The sequence below is a fragment of the Ctenocephalides felis genome, unplaced genomic scaffold (assembly GCF_003426905.1).
Source record: "Ctenocephalides felis isolate EL2017-DRISC unplaced genomic scaffold, ASM342690v1 CF-g0.4_SCAFFOLD_01002, whole genome shotgun sequence".
Taxonomy (NCBI): Eukaryota; Metazoa; Arthropoda; class Insecta; order Siphonaptera; family Pulicidae; genus Ctenocephalides; species Ctenocephalides felis.
The window spans coordinates 12,212-33,222 of record NW_020537156.1 but is presented as its reverse complement, the minus strand read 5'-3'; the positions used below and the strand labels follow the sequence as shown (position 1 = coordinate 33,222).

General features: G+C 27.2%; 1 protein-coding gene across 1 annotated transcript in view; it reads left to right on the top strand.

Moving 5' to 3' along the window:
- Positions 1 to 3,832: 3,832 nt before the first annotated feature.
- LOC113365440 (potassium voltage-gated channel protein Shaw-like) overlaps positions 3,833 to 21,011 on the top strand; it is a gene marked incomplete at its 3' end in the record, with an annotated part of 28,139 nt that continues 10,960 nt past the window's right edge. Inside the window, exons 1-2 of the mRNA XM_026607000.1 lie at positions 3,833 to 3,916; positions 7,450 to 7,629. Of these exons, the coding sequence (XP_026462785.1) occupies positions 3,833 to 3,916; positions 7,450 to 7,629 (264 nt within the window). The remainder of the gene's footprint in view (positions 3,917 to 7,449; positions 7,630 to 21,011) is intronic.

Below are 21,011 nucleotides of genomic sequence, written 5' to 3'. Positions count from 1 at the left end.
AATTATTCACAAGTTATGTGTTCATAATATGTATCAGTGTTAATCTAAGAATTAACGCTTACAGAAGTAATGCTTTCTGTAATTTTCTAATTTAAGATTTAGATATATATAGTCTGTCCTTTTAGTTTCTTTCTCTTTCTTTCTTTTTATTCTTGCTCTGATTATATTTAGTTTTAAACGTTACTTTTTCTAGAACTACTGATGATGACGTAGAATCTTTCGCCGAAACGTATGGAAAAATAAAGATGTTTTAAAACTCTTTACTTTATTTATTTCTTACTTGATGTTACGCCCTCCACGAAATTAATCATACAATTCAACATCAAATTTAAACATCTCCATCATATATATATATATATATATATATATATATATATTAAAATTGAAAAATTTATTTGATAGCCCTTTATTTATCGATATGCAAAGACTACATTTTAATGAATAACTGAACAATTAGCCTGACTAAGTCTGACTACAAGTCTGACCAAGCCTGACTCTCTGACTCCAAGATTGACTCCAAGTTTGACTGCTGATCTAAATCTTTACTACTTCTTATATACTAAATATTTGTACACAAAACATGATTCTGAAATCTAACAGCAAGGACGGAAGAACTTCGGAAAACCTTCAAATAGCACGTAGTGCTTTGACAAAATTAATAATGATAAATTATATTTATGATCACAGAATAGAATATTTAAACAAATTAGCAACCCTAAAAATTATTGCTCATTCTCAAAGATTGATAAAGAAGCAAAATAAGATATATAAAATTTGAAGTTATTAGGCCGAAATTTTATGATAGTGCAGTAGTATATTATCTTTCTAAAATGATGTGCCTGCACAGTTCTATTTATTACTTTGGCCTGCGGGACAGTAGCTAAGACGATATTATGCAGGACGGATATCATGACCAATCAGGATAAAAAAATGTTTTTGTCAAAGAAATACATTTGATTACTTTTATGTAAACACAAAGAATAAAACTTTGAATATAAAATAATCATAAAAGAACAAATATTCTCTTTGTAATTAAAGAAATCGCACAGATCACTATCGATACGCATGACAAGAATACATTGAAGTTATGTTGAAAATTATCTTTGCAATATAAAAAATAGATAACTAAAACCACTACAAGTTATTACGTATTCACAAATAATTTACGATATATACTTAATATAAAAAATTCTAGTGAAGTACATATGGCAATATTAAAATAATATGAAAACATCAATATTGTATAACTGAATAACTGTTAATAAGGAAAAATCATTTGAGCACAGAAATCTACAACTTACTAATTAATCCAAACATAAAGTTATGCTTCTTTACTGTTAAACTTCGGCTAATTATTTCGACTTTATTTTTTATATAAAATATTTATTCCACTTTATCTCTAGAAGCAACTCGTTGATTAAAGTTGAGTTGAGTTTATTTTAAACTTACTGGTTTTAAAAGTTCCGAACAGGAGCTTCAAAGGAAAAATTTATAAAAGCACGCACATAAATACAATTAAAAAATCTAAAGTATATAATAAAATTATAATGTTTAGAACAATTACGAACATCGACTACCATATCATCTCGTTCATTTCGTATCTGGTTCATTTTTAAGTTATAATAAGCCTATCAATGGAACAAATTTGCATTTGTTATTTGAATTAGGTTTTGTGAATGGTTCATTATGCAAAATATTCAGTACCGGCTTCAAATATTCAAATACCGACGTTGTACATACTAAATATTCGAAATATATAATGAAATAAATTATATTGGGTAATCATAAACAAGATCAGACAACTTCACAACGTTGCAGTTTTCAAAATATTAAAAAAAAGCATTATATTTTTCTGATAAAAAAAAAATCTTTTAACTTATTTTTGACTAGCAATAAGTAAAACTAACAAAATAATAAAAATAGTATGAGTAAAACAAGCGATACAACAACATGTGTATTGCAGGCTGGATGACTCATCTAATTCAATTAAGGTGAATTGTGTTGTTTTGACTTAATTATGACACAGGAATTAATATATATATATATATATATATATATATATATATATGTGTGTGTGTGTGTGTGTGTGTGTGTGTGTGTGTGTGCGTGTGTGTATGTGCAACATAATGCACCATGTATATTATAATACATTGTATACAATGTAAATATTTCGCATACCGCCAAGAAATGCATTTGATTAAAATTCTCGATACATAGTTATTTTGAAACTATAATAGGCACGAACAATACAGTCAATTAATGAAATATATTTCATAATCAATTTCCATAATAGCATAATCCTATAACAAATAATACAATTTACCGATAATATCGCATTATAAAATACGATTTCCATTAGAATTGATAAAATCTGCGAACGACATAAACTTATGAGATATATATTCTTCATATTTAATATGACAAACACAGGGATTATAGAGAAACTGCGCCACTGAAAATAATAAATTGCATATTGTGCAACCTCACATATAAATATATGCTGAATATAATCATGATATAACAAAAATTTATGTAATATTAAAGTAGGGTTGGTATATATGCACTTGTCTATGATGAGAGATAAATGAACATAAAAAATCCATAATCTGTGCAAGTCTGAGTTTTTTGTGAGATTTTTTATTACATCGCAGTGCTAAACCAGGTCGTTTTTAATTGCAACAATATTACGGCTAGAAATTTGCTTCTAAATGTTTGCTCATATTCAACAGTGTAAAATAAATAATATAGACAATTTTAAACTTCCCGTAGGGCAAGTTATAGTAATTGCAAAAAAATCGAAAATGAAAATTTTTATATATCTTAATGTTTGAAAGGTTTCTGAATATTTTGGCATACCTTATAAAAATGGATGTATGTGTGCGTGTGTGTGTGCGGATACAAGTTTTCGTCGACGATTTCGGAAACACCGATCAACCGATTTGAATAATTCAAGAAACATTCGATTTCGTATTGATGAGGAAACGTGCTGATTAGTTTTTGGCGAAGGCAGGTCTAGCCGTTCCGAAGATACGGGACAAAAAGTGTCAAAAACGGTAACTTCAGTTTCTAAGAGAACGGAGCGTCCGATTTTATTAATTCAAAAAACATTTTACTTGTATTGACAAGATAAAGAACTGATTAAATTTTTGCGAAGGCAGGTCCAGCGGTTATGGACTCTCAATAAAAATAAGTTAAAAAAATGTCGTTTGGCACCCCACTAGTTTTTATTTTATATATAGTTAGTTAAGTAATACATAAATTTTGATGCCAAATTTTTAGCATTCACTACTTAATTTATTACTGTGCATCTTATAGTCCACTTTTAATTTTCTTGTAATTTATTCTACATAGTTTTTATGTGATGACTTTATGTAGAACAGAAAAAAGCTAGAACATTATTTTCCACAGTCGGGAATGAGGGCAAAAAAGTTGCAAGCGATAGTAGACTAAAACTTAGTTTTTGCATATTATTAGGATGTTAGCAAAGAATGTTATATGAAACTTCTAGTTTCTGACTTGAAGTCGAACTTGGGTATCATTCGGAAAGAGTGCCAAATTCCGATAAATCTTAAAAAAATATAAAACTATCAATTTTGCCTTATGCTAAAAATTCAAGATTTCCATACCTCCAAGGCGATAAAATTTGGAAAGTGAGTTAAAAATTTCATTACAATATGTAATGAAATGTTAAAACATAATATAATTAATCAACTCTACATAATAACATTTTTCTATTTCAAATAAAATCTTTATTATATATCAAATTAAAACTTTGTATGTTATAAGTTTGGATTAAAGTATCAAAATAGTAGTAGTTTAATTTATTTCCATAATGATTAAGAAAGTTACGGCATTTTTGTCAGTGCCCTCGAGAGGCATAAATTTAAATCCGGCTCTGTGTGTAGCATGCTTGAAGGTAAATGATAAATTATTTTTAAAATTTATAGATGTTTTTTAAATTTTGAACGTCACTAAATATTATAATTAACTTTAAGTAATATCAGACAAATAATAGAACGCATTTTAAGTATGGTCTTCTTTTTTGAATAAAAATCGATTAACCGTTTTGTTTTTGCAAATCAGGGAGCTTTTATAATTAATTTGAAAGAAATTTTGCTTACATCATGCTCATTTATTTTACTACATAATACTATACTATCACCTATATAGGCATATCATATTTTTGTAATATTTTGTACGGCATTGCCAGTTTCTATTTGCTATTTGATAAGATTTTACATTTTTCATTGAAACTGGGAACGGATATGTTGTGTGTGTGTGTGTGAATAGGAAAATGGATGTCGAAAAATTTAAAAACAATTTAGCAACTATTGGACCTGCCTTTTCAAAAACTCATCAATTCCTAAAAAGCTTATTCAAATTAAAAGTTAATTGTATTATCAAGAGAATTCATATATTGCTGAAATAAATTTTTACTCTGTAATTTATTATTGGTATAATATTCTATATTATTATATTTATTGCTTTTGATTTTCCAATTTCGAACTGTTTTACATTGAACTTTTCCTAAAATAATAACTGTTGTCAAATATAATACTTCATTATTAATTAAATAAATTATTAATTAAATAAATTGAATAAAATGTGATTGTCAAATAATACACACATACACAATAGTCATATTAAAATTTTTATTTATACGCGAATTTTTTCAATAGTATGATTATCAAGCATTTTACCATTTTAAAATTCTAAAGCGCCAACTTTTGATGAAACTTGCCATCACACTTTAGTACTTTTTTTTTTATAAAAGAGGACCTTTCAAAGTCGACCGGTTTTAAAAATTTTAAATTAATACTTCGACAGAAGGTCTTAATACTTGAAAATTTTGCTTAATTGTGTAATTATTTTTTACTGAGGTTTTACAAATACAATTCACAGTTATGGTTCCAAAGTTTAAATGAACAAAAATAATGAAAATGAACCATAATATCTCTAAGATGGTCATAATTTTACCAAAGCTCTGAGTTGTAGTTAAAAGCTCGTAATATTCAAAAAACGTGAGATAGTTTTATTTCTATTTTTTTTAGAACAGTTAAGGCCAGTATTTTCACCTTGTTTTAGCTTAACATCAAGTTCTAAAACACCGCCAGTATATATTTACATATATTTATATTTAAAATTATTTTAAAAAACAGCTATCACAGATTAATTATAACTAGTTAATTCCAGTTCACTTAACCTTTTCTTAGTCATGCACATGTTTCTTACACATTGCACAAAACACGTGAAGTGAATAAGAAAGTGTAATATAATTCATAGGCTTGAGCATAATGTACTGTATTAGTAAATTGAATATTCCATGAATATATTACCAAGGTTAATTAGCAGATCTGCTGATGAGTTAATTATTCTGTTTGTACGAATGCCATTAATTGCCACGTCCTACCCTCCGGCGTCGTAGCATTAAATACATAAGTTCATATATAGCAAGGACTGACCTATATATGTGCATATGTATTTGTACAGATATATATATATATATATATATATATGTGTGTGTGTGTGTGTGTGATATCTAAGTATATATCATACAACGATTGGAGACGCCGATGAAGCGTCTGCGAAATGACTGATTCCAATGTAATTACGAATTGCACTTGGCAATAAGTTGATATCAATGAGATAGTAAATGAGATGTGTACGTGAGTATTATAATAAATTCTGGTCAATTTTACTTAGATCTTTTAATGTATTAAATATAGAGAAAAATACAAATACAAAAAAAGGAAGTTCTTACAATGCTATTAAAATAACTAGAAAGAGATTAAAATTAGTGTAGGTTAAATTACAAAATTGTTAAAAACTCTTGTAAAATTTTTTATCATTTTTTTTTTTAATATTTCATGATTATTTCATTTCATTCTTCTAAGTAGACACAGCTTTTTTAATATAATTTTTTCTTTCAAAACATCAACTGATTATTGCACATATTTATTTTTGTAATAAATTCATTACCCATGCAAAGAAATTAACAACGTTTAGTGCTAACATACATTAGTGAATAAATTTCTAAGTAGATGTATGTTTTTTATCCATATTATAGGACAAATGTATACTATGTAAGTGTAATACTATGTAAATTAACACAAATTTCAAAGTTGGAATGGTTTTATATTATAAACTTTGTATTATAAATAAGAAAACGAGCATATTGTGCAAAAAAATATTTTCTCACAAGTCAAACATACAATGATACATGATTTTTTTTTATTAGGCATACTTAGATAATTTTCTCTTGTGCTCAAAATATAAACCCAAAACTTTCTGCATATCAAAATATTTTTATCCGGAGTAAAATATGCGTGAGTTGGGTTTAAAAAATTAGGTTGATACATTTTGATGCTTTTAGGTATATATGAGTATTTGTTATTTTGTAAAACTTTATAATGTAAAAGGTATGCCTATACTAACGGCACTAGATTTGAAATTTGTTCATAATATTTAAATTTTCATTATTTATTAGTGTTGTTTCAAAAGGTATCAGTGTGGAGTGAAAATACCATTTTTATTTAGAACATTTTCATTGTGCCTCTTAGTTATCATTTTTTTCTTGAGCAATTTTTTTTTTCACCATAGGGTAGGGCGCAAAGGTTCAATTTGACTTTGGACGATTCTATTGTCAAAACCAAAACAATATAATATATCACAACAAATAACACACATCAAACCGACACCTATCTGACAATGTTCAGTAAAACAACTAGTAAATTCTTATTCGTTATTTTAGAAATGTGTTATTTTTGCAGTTTATTACCTGGTTCTTTTTGCCTCATTGAAGGGCAAACAGATCCAATGTCTTATTTTCAATTTTGAATGGTCGATACGTAATAATAGATGTTTATATTAATCAATGCAAAAAATAAATTTAATAAGTACATTTTTTAGGGTGCAAGATAGCCTTGATCGGGTATTTTATCTGAAATGATCATCTGTAAAGTTGAACACAAAGTATTTAACTTATCTCTTGTAAAATTGCATTTTTTTAATTAATTTACTTTTTGTTTACTATTTTTTATTGCTCATTTAACAAATGTGTCAGTTTGAAGGTTTATGTGTTTTTTACCCCACCCACGTGTAAGATTTTATAGAGATTATATAAAAAAAACTATTGAAATTACCTTGAAAATGACAGTACATGTTATAAAACTGGTAAACAACAGTGCTCACAACCCAAAAAAAAAAACTAACAACGAAGGAAACTAATTTTGTTATGGATTTTTAAACGTTGCCGTTTATCTCTTGATACGACGATATAAGTATCAAGGTGATGGTAGGTTATACCTTTTTGTAAATTTTTTTTAACTTTACTATTGACATATCTGTAAGGGACCTTTTTACGCGAACCTGTACGCTATGAAATATCTTTGTTTACAATATTAATTAGATATTTCACACAAATCACAAATATTTTCTATTAAATTTCAGAGCACGCTCGCGATTTTGGACAAACTCGAATTAGACTCTGAACAACCGACGGAGCAGGCCGTTGCGCGCCTCTTTGGTTTCGAAGACGCGTTGCTGGGTGGCCGACTGACGACATGGCAGCGACTCAAGCCGCGCGTTTGGGCACTTTTCGACGAACCGAAAAGCTCCACGGGCGCCAAGGTAAGGCAACAATATATTCTAATAAGTAATTGATATTGAAAGTATTGATACGATTGATCTAACTTTATAAAATCGCCGTTATGAATCTTATAAACTTTTGCAGCCTTATTATTAATCATTATTTATACTTGTTAACTTCCCGTAGAGTTAGTAATAGTAATTGCAAAAAATTCGAAAATGAAAATTTTTATATATCTTTACGTTTCAGAGGTTTCTGAATATTTTGGCATACCTTAGAAAAAATGGATGTATGTGTGTGTGTATGTATGTGTGTGTATATGTGTGCGCGTGTGTGTATGTGCGGATACAAGAGCAATTGCTTTGAAATTTTTTTTAAAATTTCCAAAATTTTCAAAATAAAAGAAAACATTTTTTTCTAAAAGTTTTTTCCAAAAAATTCAATTTTATTCAAAAATTTAAAATTTTTTAAAAATCAAATATTTTCAAAGAAATAAAAAATGTAATCTTTTTTTAAAAAAAAACTTTGTGCGTAAAGTTTCAGCAATTTGCCTTAAGGCACGATGCCATACACCGCTATATATAATAATAATAATGAGTAGTGCTGCCCTAGGGCAGGTCCGTGAGCTGAGTTAAACTCCAACTCGATTCAGGGAAGAAGTAGTGTGAGAGTTTTTCCCATTTCCATTTCACACCGCAGTGCCCGAGATGGGCTTATTTTCAATTGGAAACACATTTTGATTTATATATTTACCGCTATATATTTTTTTTTAAATATCTTTAGTTACTATGAGGAGAAGCTACTGGCAGCAGTAATATCTAGACAAGGTATGAGTAGATTCGCCAGTTTAGATAAAAATTCACATCGTTGATAGGGAATACGGTCAAAATTGTATATATTTACGAAAAAAGCTATAATCACAATCCTATTAGATGTTGAGCATTATTGTCACTGTCATGTCGGATTAAACAGTTCAAACGTGTATCACACATTCAAAAGATTATTTTGTGGCGTTTTTCTCATATTTTTTGGGACCTTATTCATTGTTATTTGTAATTATTTTTAATAAAATTAATTGGCTCATGCCAGTACCAGTGATTTCAATCAATTTTATTGCCAAAAATCAGGCGTCCTATGAAGTTTATTTATTTTTGTTCACTTTCTGACAAAATTGCATACTAATACGAGTATAATAGACAAAATGAGTTAGTACTATTTCACAGGCGGTACAGTGTAGTTTATTCGAGGCCACGCAGAAAGAACATCGAAACCTGATGAAGATGATTGGCTTTTAACTTCTACTCTATCTATTTCTAAAAACAGGCTAAGAGATCTACCGGTACAAAGTAGAGACTTTCATTTATTGCAAAGACTTCTTTTCCCTATTCATGATGTATGACTTGTTCCCTTGGAGCTTTTGTTTCATGTGCTAATGTCCGAAAGAAGACGGTTATTGTAATTAGTTGCGTTTTTCCATGTTATTAGAGTTCCCATTTGTTTAAAAGACTGTTACTTGTATCCAATGAAACAAAAATTATTAAAAAAAAAAAACAGAACACTATGCCATGTGGTCCATACCGTCCATGTTGACCGTCCACCTAGTTGAATAATTAAGGCAATGCATTACTGATTTTAACAGAAGTACACAGTAGAGATATAAAGTATAGTTGTAATATAAATGCTCTTTTCTAATTATAAGCATGAACGAAGTATTTACTCATCTATAATTTTTTATAACAAAATTAGTTTTTATTATTCATTAGCTTTTATAATTGGTATTCTACAATCTGCTATGATGATTTTTTATACTGATAGCTACCAGAAGACAAAGTTTCTACATAAGTAAAATTTATAAACAAAAATATTGAATATATCATAATTGCCAAACACAAACTGCAGTCAACAATTGCATTATTTTGGGATTTATTAGGGAAAACTATTTTAAATTATTTTAAAATTAATTGATATAGTATAAGCGCACTTCATTAATTAAACGAATTGTACATAAATTGTTATGTGTATAAATTCGCTTCTATAACACAATATTTCTTGAAAATAAAAAATTCTAAAAAACTTAAATATGACAGACAAATCTTTAAATTAAATACGATATCCCTAATGATCCCGTTTTCGATAGATTGTTAAGGTAGTATTACATAAATATTATCGAGAGTTGGCTGTAAACCCTTTTTATATGTTAAGATTTGTCTATCATTATTAATAAAAATGTGTTAAAAATTAAAAATTGTGCTAAACAATTGTGCATTAAAAATACAAAATAGAATTTCGATTAGATTAACTCATAGTGATGAATCTTGATGCAAAGTTCGTCCATGGACGACATTCATAAACTCTGGTAGTCGAGTGGATGTCCTCCATGAACGACACAGAAGAGAATATGATCTGAAAATTCTAAATGCAGTCTCATTTTTTATCTCTGATGGGTTTTCTGTAACAAATTAATCGACGTATATTAATGTCAAATCAATGGATTTATTTTATTTTTAACTTCCCGAAGGAGAAGTTTATGTTTTCATAAAAAAATCCGATTCGCTAATTTTATGTTTTCTCGACGTTTCAAGCCATTCTGAATCGAATGAGACCAAATTTGGAAAAAGTATGTGTGTGTGTGTGTGTGTGTGTGTGTGTGTGTGTGAACAGATTTTTTGCCGTAAATCGACGTTTTCTCAAAAATGACTGGACCGATTTTAAAAATTTAAAAGCCATTCGATGTATCTCGATGAGGACTAGCGTTTATCAATTTTGCGCGACGATCAGCAAAGCCGTTTCTTTGTAAATAGCAGAAAAGTGAAAAATTTTTCGTCCACGTTTTAGCCCGCAGTTGTGAATCGATCTTGAAAATTCAAAAACCGTTCGAAAGATATTGATTGGGAATCGTGCTGATGAGTTGTTGGTAGAGATCGGCCGGGCCGTTTTCTTGTAATAAAGTGTTAAAAAATTTTTTTTCGACGATTTTGATGATTATTTTTCTGACGGTAGATACCATAGTCTTCTAGATCATACTAAAATATTACGGCCCTACGACAATTGGTTTAGCTTTAAAAATTCGTCAAAGTTAGTATCGTTCTTTTGGCATTTGTCAAAATTAGACGTTTCATCGACGATTGCTCAAAAACGCCTGAACCGATTTCAGAAATTTAAAAACCATTTGATGTGTCTCAATGAGGACTATCGCTCGTCACTTTTGTGCAACGATCGGCCGAGCCGTTTCTTTGAAATTTGGAAAAAAGTGTTAAACTTTTCGTCCACATTTAAGCTCATTCTACCGAATCGATTTTCAAAAATCAAAAACTGTTCGAAAGATATTAGTTGGGAATGGTACTGATTAGTTTTAGGTGAAAATCTACCGAGCCGTTTTCTTGTAATTAACTGTTGAAAAAAAAAGTTAAGACGATGTTTATGGAACTTTTTTTAGCGATATATACCATGGTCTTATAGAACTTACTGAATTATTACGGCCTTACGATAAGTATTTTAAAAATTCATCAAAGTTTGTGATGAGTAGTTTTTTGACGTTTGTTAAAATTAAACTTAGACGATTCACTTGGTATAACGATAGAGTACTTGGTCTTAATAAACGTAATAAATCATTAAAGTCCTACGGAAGCTGGTTCAATTAAAAAAATATTGATTTTTGAAAATTTGCTTTTAGAAAATACTCCAATTAACGTGTTTGTTGGTTTTCAATTATGTGTAATAAATCCACTCGAAATACTTTTAATCACTCATAAATTAATTTATTTTTTATTGATTGAGTCGATTATTTACATATATCGGGAAGTTCATGTAACTTGCCTCAAGGCTAAATACCAAACCAACTAGTTTTTAATATCATCGAGTCCGATGAAACACAAGTTCTAAACAAGCAATATCGAGGGTCATGTTACATTCATAAAGCGTATTAACCGCGTTATGTTCAAACTTCAAACAACGTTCTCGACTGCGCAAATATTCAGACACGCTGGAGAGGATGAAATTGTAAATGTGTATTTAGGTAAATATATTTATCATATAGAAATAGAGAATTTGAACACTGAACACAGCTCTAAACACATTACGCAATATGGTAAAATTGATAAATTACATAAAACGCGTGTTCTCCTATTTACACTTTCATTATTCACACTTACTTATTATTAAATTGCAAATATTGTAGTATGTATGCGTCGGTGGCAAATTGGTAAAATATTATCACAATTTCAATATGGATAAATGGAAAACGATGAAGTTATCTTCTAATATTTCTATCTGAAGATTATTAATTATAGATTAGTAGAACAATTGAGTTACCTACTTATAGCCATTTGTATAATAATCGTAATAAAAAATAATCACAATAAAAGCAAAAATTATTACAACAGATTATTTAATGTGTTGTATATACATAAAGCAAAAATTCTAATTAACAAATAGTAGTCTAGAGTATACAACTATACTAGAGACTGGTAGCATTTCATGGAGTAATGTGCGTAAGGTTGATAAATAACGCTTAAATAAAATATATATATATATATATATATATATATATATATATATATAATTTATGGGTAATACTGTCCCAGGGCAGGTCCGTGAGCAGAGTTAAACTCCAACTCCATTCAGGAAACAATAGTGTGAGAAATTTCCCATTGTCATATATATATATATGATATGAAATATATAATAGCCATCCATTTATACCCCAAACCACATCACAATAAATTTACACTCTACATTTTCAGTCAGAAATAAAATAATTTTCACATTTACCGATAAGAACTTTGCCAACTCGCTAACACTGTCAAATTTGTCAAAAATTCTGCACGTTTAAAAATCATTCATACCACAAATGTCTAGTCCGAGACATATAGTACATTATAAAAATGATATTGCCATATTTTATTACATTTCTGACACTTTCAGAAAATGTTGTGGGTACCACGTGCTATATTGTAGCAATAAATCTCATAAGATTTATAGTGTTATTTAAAAAAACATATACACTATAATTTATAACGTTGAATGTATTCAATTCAACAAAAGTATTAAATTTTTATAGGTATTATTTATTGGCTGAAATTGAAGCTGTTTTCAAGCAAACTACTATGAAAAAGTCGTAAAGCCTAAAGTTTTATAGCCTGGCAATAAAATCGCATTTAAAACACCTAAACAAGCCTAAAGAGAAGTGCTGCTGGTTTCAACTTTCTCGTAAATATTATTCTAAAACTATTCGATAAGCAATTTTTACACCAAACATTAAAATACCAGTTGAAGTATAACATAAAATAAATTAAGACATGTGCAAGTATTTAGCTTGTATCAACTGATGGTTTGATTCAACTTCCAATCGAATCAAATACTTGTTTTTTGAATTACAAAGCATTTCGATTATCTTTCCTGTAGTCATAATCAATTCAGTGAAAAACGAATATTTAAAAGCCATTCGATGAAACTCGCTAAAGACTTGATTAGTTGTGCAAAATCGGCCAAGACGTTTCTTAAAAATTTGCAGAAATGTGCTAATTATTTTTGCATAAAATTTGACGCCGATTTTTTATTCACAAAAGATATCAGTCCAGTAATCATGCTGATTACTTTTACATACAGCAATTTGGTATACTTATGAATCAGTTATTTCTACATATCAAGGTGCCTTTAGATAAAATGCCAATAATTTAAGGGTGTAAATGTAATTTTTTGAAAATGTGAGGGTTCACGAAAGATTAAATAGGATTTGGAAGATTATAATATTTGAAACAAATATTAAAACACGAAACGAAGGGTTTATCATAACAGAAGTGAACCATGATTACAAAATATTAAATATCAAATACAAATTACAAATGTAGAATTGTTATTCAGTATTAATGGTAATCAATTGTAATCTTAATGGAATGAAAACGTTGAAATGAAACGTTGTTATTTTTATGTTTATAGGTTGTGGTAATGCAAAGTTTTAAGTTCAAAAACTTGTATGTTTTTTTGAATTGTAGTTAATTTAATTAATAGCACAGGTTAAAGGTTTTAAAAGCTATCGCATTCAAAACAAATTGCTTAAATTTGGAAAATAACAAAAGTTGATCAAATTAGATCGATGATATACAATTTTTATTTCGGGCAAATAGACTTATTGTATTAAATTCCTCAAGAATTTATGTCGAGGTAATATCATATTTACAGCAAACAACACTAGGCAGAGAACAGCGTTTGTATTATTTATAGACTGTTATTTGTTATTAGAAAATTCAATAAAAAGTTTTGATTTTTATAACAAGTCTCACAGGATTATAATTTTTGAAGTTTTTATTCTAAATATGAACTCGAATACTAATATTATTAAAAGATTTTTTTGTTAGTAACTATATTATAAAGAACTTGGAGGACTTTTGGATTTCAATGATGTAGGCTAAAAGTTTAAAATATTTGTGCATTCCGAATGAATCGCATAAAATCAGTAAATACAAACAATCAAAATTGAATTGGCGATTACCATGTTAATTTATTTTCATTTTTTATTTCAAGTTTTTATCATACTTGCAGCAAACAACTATAGAGAAAATAATTTACCATTGTGAAATTATTATTTATTTTCAGTTAATCTAATAAAATGTTCCAATTTTTATAAACATTCTTATAAGCTCGTACTATTATATTTTAACTATAAACTTTTACACTTTTTTAAATTTTACCAAAATATAATAATATAATAAAAAAGATTTCCTAGCTCAACACGAAACATACCAACGCCAGTTAAAATGACCGTTTTTAACTTTGTATATAACTTAAAACATTTTTCAACATTAAAATACTATTATCGAACTATATGACAATTTTAAAAATATACTAATTATATGTTCTTCACTCTTTGATATTAGTTATTTTTTCAATTTTTCGAAAAAAAAAAGTTATATAATGGTATTAAAGCATTTTTAGATACGTTTGGCTTTGTGTGGTCGAAAAACTTATCAAATAAAATTTTGTGAAAGTTACAAAATAATAAATAAATTTGCGTCAAATGTACATTTCACTCTAAAATGATTGGCATTTGATGTTAGAAAACCGAATAAAGTATATTGTAAACGCAAATGGCATTATCTAAAAATATTTAATTTTATTTGTTTTTTTTTCTTATAATTTCTTTTAAATATTATATGAAAATAAATTTAGATTAAACTTTATGAAAATTTCTTTGTTTTAAATTTTAAATCAATTATTCTGAATCAAATGATAAAATAGACAACTTTTCAATTGTAGGTCAATTTGACCGCGCGCGGTATGTATAGGTATATATGAATTGTCGGTAGGTTTAGTGGTAACTATTTGAATAACTTTAAAAATATAGACTATAAGTTTAGAAAGTTATCTCATTCAGAATATTAGATCCATGGTATATGATTATTTACATACCATATCATGCATTAATTGTTAGCACATATAAATAGATTTACCTTACTAAAATACCTCAAAATTTTATTTCAAGTTTTAATCGTATTTACAGCAAACAACTCTAAATATAGAACCGCGTTTGAACCATTGTTACTAAAAAAATATTCGAAAAAATGAATGATATACACGTTACTGAAAGAGGATTACCTTCCTTTATAATAATAGCTTATCAGGTGTGCTCAGTCCCGCATGATATTTCAATTCAATTCACATAACATAATACATTTTGCAAAGCAATGATAAGTCCCTACGTACTCAGATGGAGCATATTATTATTCAAAATTATGAATATGATCATTTGTTCGTTCAAGAGTACATTTAAATAGAGACAAGCCGAAGGCTGATAATTAGAGATTGCAAATAACATTGGATTTACATGTATACAGATTATAATTATTATATGGACTGTAATTATTTGTGTACACGAATTAGGATTATTATACAGACAATGTGTATATGTACACATACTACACAGTATATATATATCTACACATACTACACAGTATATTAATAAAATTCATTGTCTATAGTACTTTTCGACATGCATCATTACTCAATATAACAAAAGCTAATCATTTTTAAAAAGTATAAATTGGAAAAGAAACCATAAAACATAGTGAAGAATATAAAAAAAAAATAAAAAATCCAAAAATTTTCGATAGTGCAATGACGAAATATCCATCATTAAAAAAATTCTAGTTCATGTTATATCTTTCAACATATGTTATCTATATAATAAAAATAATAATGCTGGAATTAATAAAAAGGTTTGATACACCTCTTTAAAATATAAGTATTATATCTCAAGAATTTTTGTTAAGTTTAAATATTAACATTATACCAATATCGTAGTGAGTTTTTATATCATAATGATATTTTGTTTCAAAAACTTTCTCGATGTAATGAGATCTCCTAAATATGTTAGTTAATTATTTGTATATTAAAGTATCAATTACTAAAAGTTAGTAGTTTGATATTGAAACATATTTTTGAAAATATATGCAGCCAATTTGTCGAAAACAAAATAGCAGTAAATATTTAAAAATATTGTACATAGCTAAAAACAGAAAACTGTTGAAAATTAAAAATAAAAAGCTGAGATATAAATAAATAGAATGCGTGATCGGTCACAATATTTTTCGATACAAATATTTTTATATCAAAAGTTTTCGCATCAAAAATAAATGTCTGTCATATTTGTTATTTTTCATTTTCCACGAATTGGACGAATATTTTGAAATGCATATATATATATATATATATATATATATATATATATATAAACATATATATTAAATATCTTATTTGACTTGTTAATAATTATTTAATTATATCGTGCATAATATGTCTGTTTCCTTCTAACCCTTTATAGATACTATTTTAGTATAACGAGAATTTCATAGGATTTGGATAAAACCTATGAAATAACATATTTTATTCATCAATCATCTTGAAAATATATATGATGACAAACAATTACGCAAGTTGAGTAATATCTTTGATATATTGAGTATAGATTATATTTCTAAACTGTTTCTATTATTTTAAATTATATCTATATTTGATTTGAAGCAATAATATACAATATACGAATTGTTATTGTATTATTATATAATACAAAAACTAGAGTCATTGGAGTTTCATATAATTTTTATATAATATTCGCAGTTTCTTGAAAGCATACATGATATAAGAATTTTTTTTTAAATCAACACGAGAGATAATGATATCATAGATACTTTATTATATCGTAGATTATAAAACATTATTTAAATATTGTATTACATTTATGATATATATTCTGAAATATCGTTAAAACCTGCTCTGAAACTCAGTGCCCAGAACAGATTTAGTCGGCCGAAATGACCCGTTAAAGTCAGTTTGAGAGAATAACTTTCCAGCAACCTCATAAGATAAGCACGAAGTTTAGAAAAGTTTTGTGTACGGTTGAAAAATAGAATTACTTATTTAGCAATAAACTTGATGGTGTATTAGACTTTAAATTACACTAATGAAGCTACTAAATCTGATGTATATTACAAAATTTTCAGTTTAATGAAAAATAAAAGGCTAAATTTTATCGTTCTTTTATGGTTGTTTATACAACAATACAGCCGGTCTAAAGATGTATCTATTCTATGAAGTGAACTGCAATAATGTACTTATCAATTTCATATTCAGTAGAAACTCTTCAGTTATACGGATCTGCGATTATCCGGAGTACCAACCGCGACCAGTTTGTATGTATATGGACATACTTACAAGTTGATTTATGCAAACCAAATTAAACTTGTTACCTATTTTTTTCATTACCAAATTCGAATTGTAAACAAATTAATTGTACATACGTACCTAAACACGCGTAGTCTAAGAAAATATGTATGTATGTACATATATTGATAAATTTTTAATAAACATGGATTTTCGTTGATATCTATGTATTTATTATTTTTAATAAATACAAGATTCTTCATACATTCCGAATTATCCGAATGCCAATCGACTGTTTAAATAAATTGGTCCGGTTAATCGAGTTTCTACTGTAGATGTATTTCCAGTGTAACCGAACACTGTCTTATACTTTTATATAACATCAATAGCATTAGGTTTTTTTTAAATTATACATTATAAATTAATGAGTAATTTATCAACTTTATGCAATTTTTCATATTTAAGTTTTATTGACTTTTTTATGCTTCGATCGATAGTTTCACTACAAAAATATGAAATTTTTAAATTTTATTCTAAAGTTTGGGATTTGTCAAAATTTTTCATTTCATCAACTAATATCTAATTGTTATAAAAAACACATAAATACGATTTTATGATTTTTGGAATAAAAATCCTAAAGAGTAATATCCAAGGAACAATCACTCATAATTATTATTTAGTCAAATAATGCATTTGAGTGTATATGAAATTTTCAGAATTTAGTATAGTCGAAATAAAAAACAAATATTAGGTTGTCAAATATCTCCCTTCCGCTTTTTGCTCTTGGTTTATAATACATAAAGGCGAAAGGAGATATTTGACATTATTTAAACTATTTGTTCTGCACGTTTCGATACTATATGCGTGTCACCATTCAGCATATTATATTGTGAATGCTGAATTAATAGTTTAATTTTTTTTTATTTTGACTATTTGGCTGAAAATAAACATTTCCAGAATATGTTTCAACGTTGAACATAAAAGTATAAAGGTTAAAATAATTTAATATAAAATAAATTTTGCAGTTTATAAATCAACTTATTTACGATCTTAGGTATGGATGTAACTGTTAACCTAATTTATGTGGAAGTCTGTATTATTTTTCAAAGCTCGCACAAGCTTTACATATCTTCTGAAAATTTCAAATCCCAGCTTTGAAATAATCGATAATATGAATCTACTTAAAACAATCTGATTTTTTAAAGTAAAACTTCTTTAGGCGCGACTAGGGTGCAAATCCGTGTACAAATGCAACGGAAGTGCGTTACGGCCAATGATTCGTCATTCGCTCTCGATGAAATCATTTCTATACGGGTCGATTGTGATTAGACGTCGTGTATGTGAATAGAGATCTGTCGTTGTATACGTACCGGCATCAACGTTGTATGCGTACCGATATCAACAAGTAAATTTTAAAGTCACATCGCAGTACAAATCTTGATTTAATAAAAAATTCCTGCATCATATTTGAAGTATGACTTTAATTACATTATTGTTATTGAATATTATACATATTTTAATGCTATTATAAATATATAAATTGTAATTTATCATTATATAAATGTGTATAATGGTTGACATTAATAAATGTATATACACTTTACTGTATTTCTCAATATATTGTGTTCTTATTTTTAACAAATTATCCAAAGGTTTAATTTTTCATTAATTCTGAAATTTTCATAATTTTACAAAATTGCAAATTTATTTTTCTGTCTATATTTGTTTCGTGAGATTTTTATCACATGCAATACTTAATTACATTCATCTACATAAATCCGATTAAACCATGAAATAAATAATACGATTTTTTTTTATTAATTGATATAGTTTAAAGCTGAAAAATGCAATTTTTATTGAATTTATTATCGAATCTATCATCAAATACTACTATGCAGATGAATGAACAGCAAAATCACAATTTGAGATGCATTAATCATTTGTCTATCCGATGGAATTCGATAACTCTATCTGATTATTTTCTCATCATTTATATATTGAAAGCTTTTTTATTCGATTTGCGTTCGTCAGTTTAGAGCATAATCCATACGAATAGACTTCATTGCTCTAGTTATCGATTTATGATATACAACATTCATTGTCGATATTGCGTCCGGCACGGTATTTAATTAAATTTTCATAACTTTTTGCAATTTGCAAATGAATGATATACGAATATTTCATTTTAAATATGAGTATGATAGGCAGCATTATTCTCACAAAAAGTTGCAGAACTGTCTTTTTTTAAACAAGTTTTAATAAATCAAGAATCATAATAATAGATCAATCAATTTTTGCTCATTCATTTTTTATTCTATCAATCAAGAAAAAGTGATTTGAACCATTAAAATCGCTTTGTTCTCTAACAAACTGACTTGTCATTATATGCACTTTTTGCCTCGTATCTTCGAAACGGCTGAACCTACCTTTGCGAACGAATCACTACGAATTCAAATCATCTGTCATATATTGTATTCGCATACGCACCACACACATAAATCCATTTTTTAAAGTAAACTAAAATGTTCAGAAATCTTTGAAACATAAAGATATGCAAAAGCTATGATTTTGCGAACACTATAACTGACTCTATGGGAAGTTTATTACAATTTAAAAGATACAAAAATTAAAAAAATATGAAAATAAAATGAATAAGTAAATGAATATATATATCTATATATATATATATATATATATATATATATATATATATGTGTGTGTGTGTGTATGTATGTGCGTATCTTTGTTCAGGAATGTAAGTAACTTCTTACACAATAATGGATAGGTTATTTCTAATTATGAAACCTAATTATTTCACATTTTTTCTTCTATTCGCACAAAAGTTTTATGCCGCAAGATGTTGCAGTATTTTAAAGCTTTATTTAAACAGAAAAATTACTTTGAACTTATGCTCATTATAAAACCACTATAGAAAAGTATACTTTATAACAAAGTTATACAACTTCGTGCAAACTAACTAAATCGAGTAGAATAATATTAATAGCAGAATGGATTGTGTGAAAATTTTTGTTTGCTTTTTATTCTTTATAACTCTGAAATTTAACATAATAATATAGTGCAATAGAAAAAAAAATTAATTGAATATTATACAATGCTTCATTCGATTCTAATAGTATTTTAAATTCTTTATTATTTTGAGATAAATTCGAATTTCAAAATATTTACGTATTTTCAAGGCTGTTTTAAATGATGGTAGCGCCTAATGAAAGTGATTACTAACATATATTATTTTAATATAATGTATCATAGTAAAGTTTTATATATAGTTATATATATATATATATATATATATATATATATATATATATATATATATATTGAATGGTAGAGTCTTGGATTTGTGTATATTTTGTAGAGTTTCGAACAAGAATCCAAAAATAATACAAAATAAAAAACAAGAAAAGTTTTTAAAAAAACAATTTCTTTATTTAATTATTTGTTTATTGTCGACGTTTCGGAACTAGGTACGTTCCATCTTCAGGACATCTGTCAAGAAACATGATCTTGATGAGATTTTAGCAAACAATATGTTTAGGAAAAGATAATAGATTTTTCTTAAATAATGAATTAAATTGTAAAAAATATAATAATGTACAGAAATATGATAATATGTTCATATATATATATATATATATTTGTATATATATATATAAACATTCCTGGTAGACAATTAGTATGGTTTTCGAAAACGACTATCAACAATTGATGCAATCAAATTGGTTGTTAGTACGGCCAAAGATGCAAT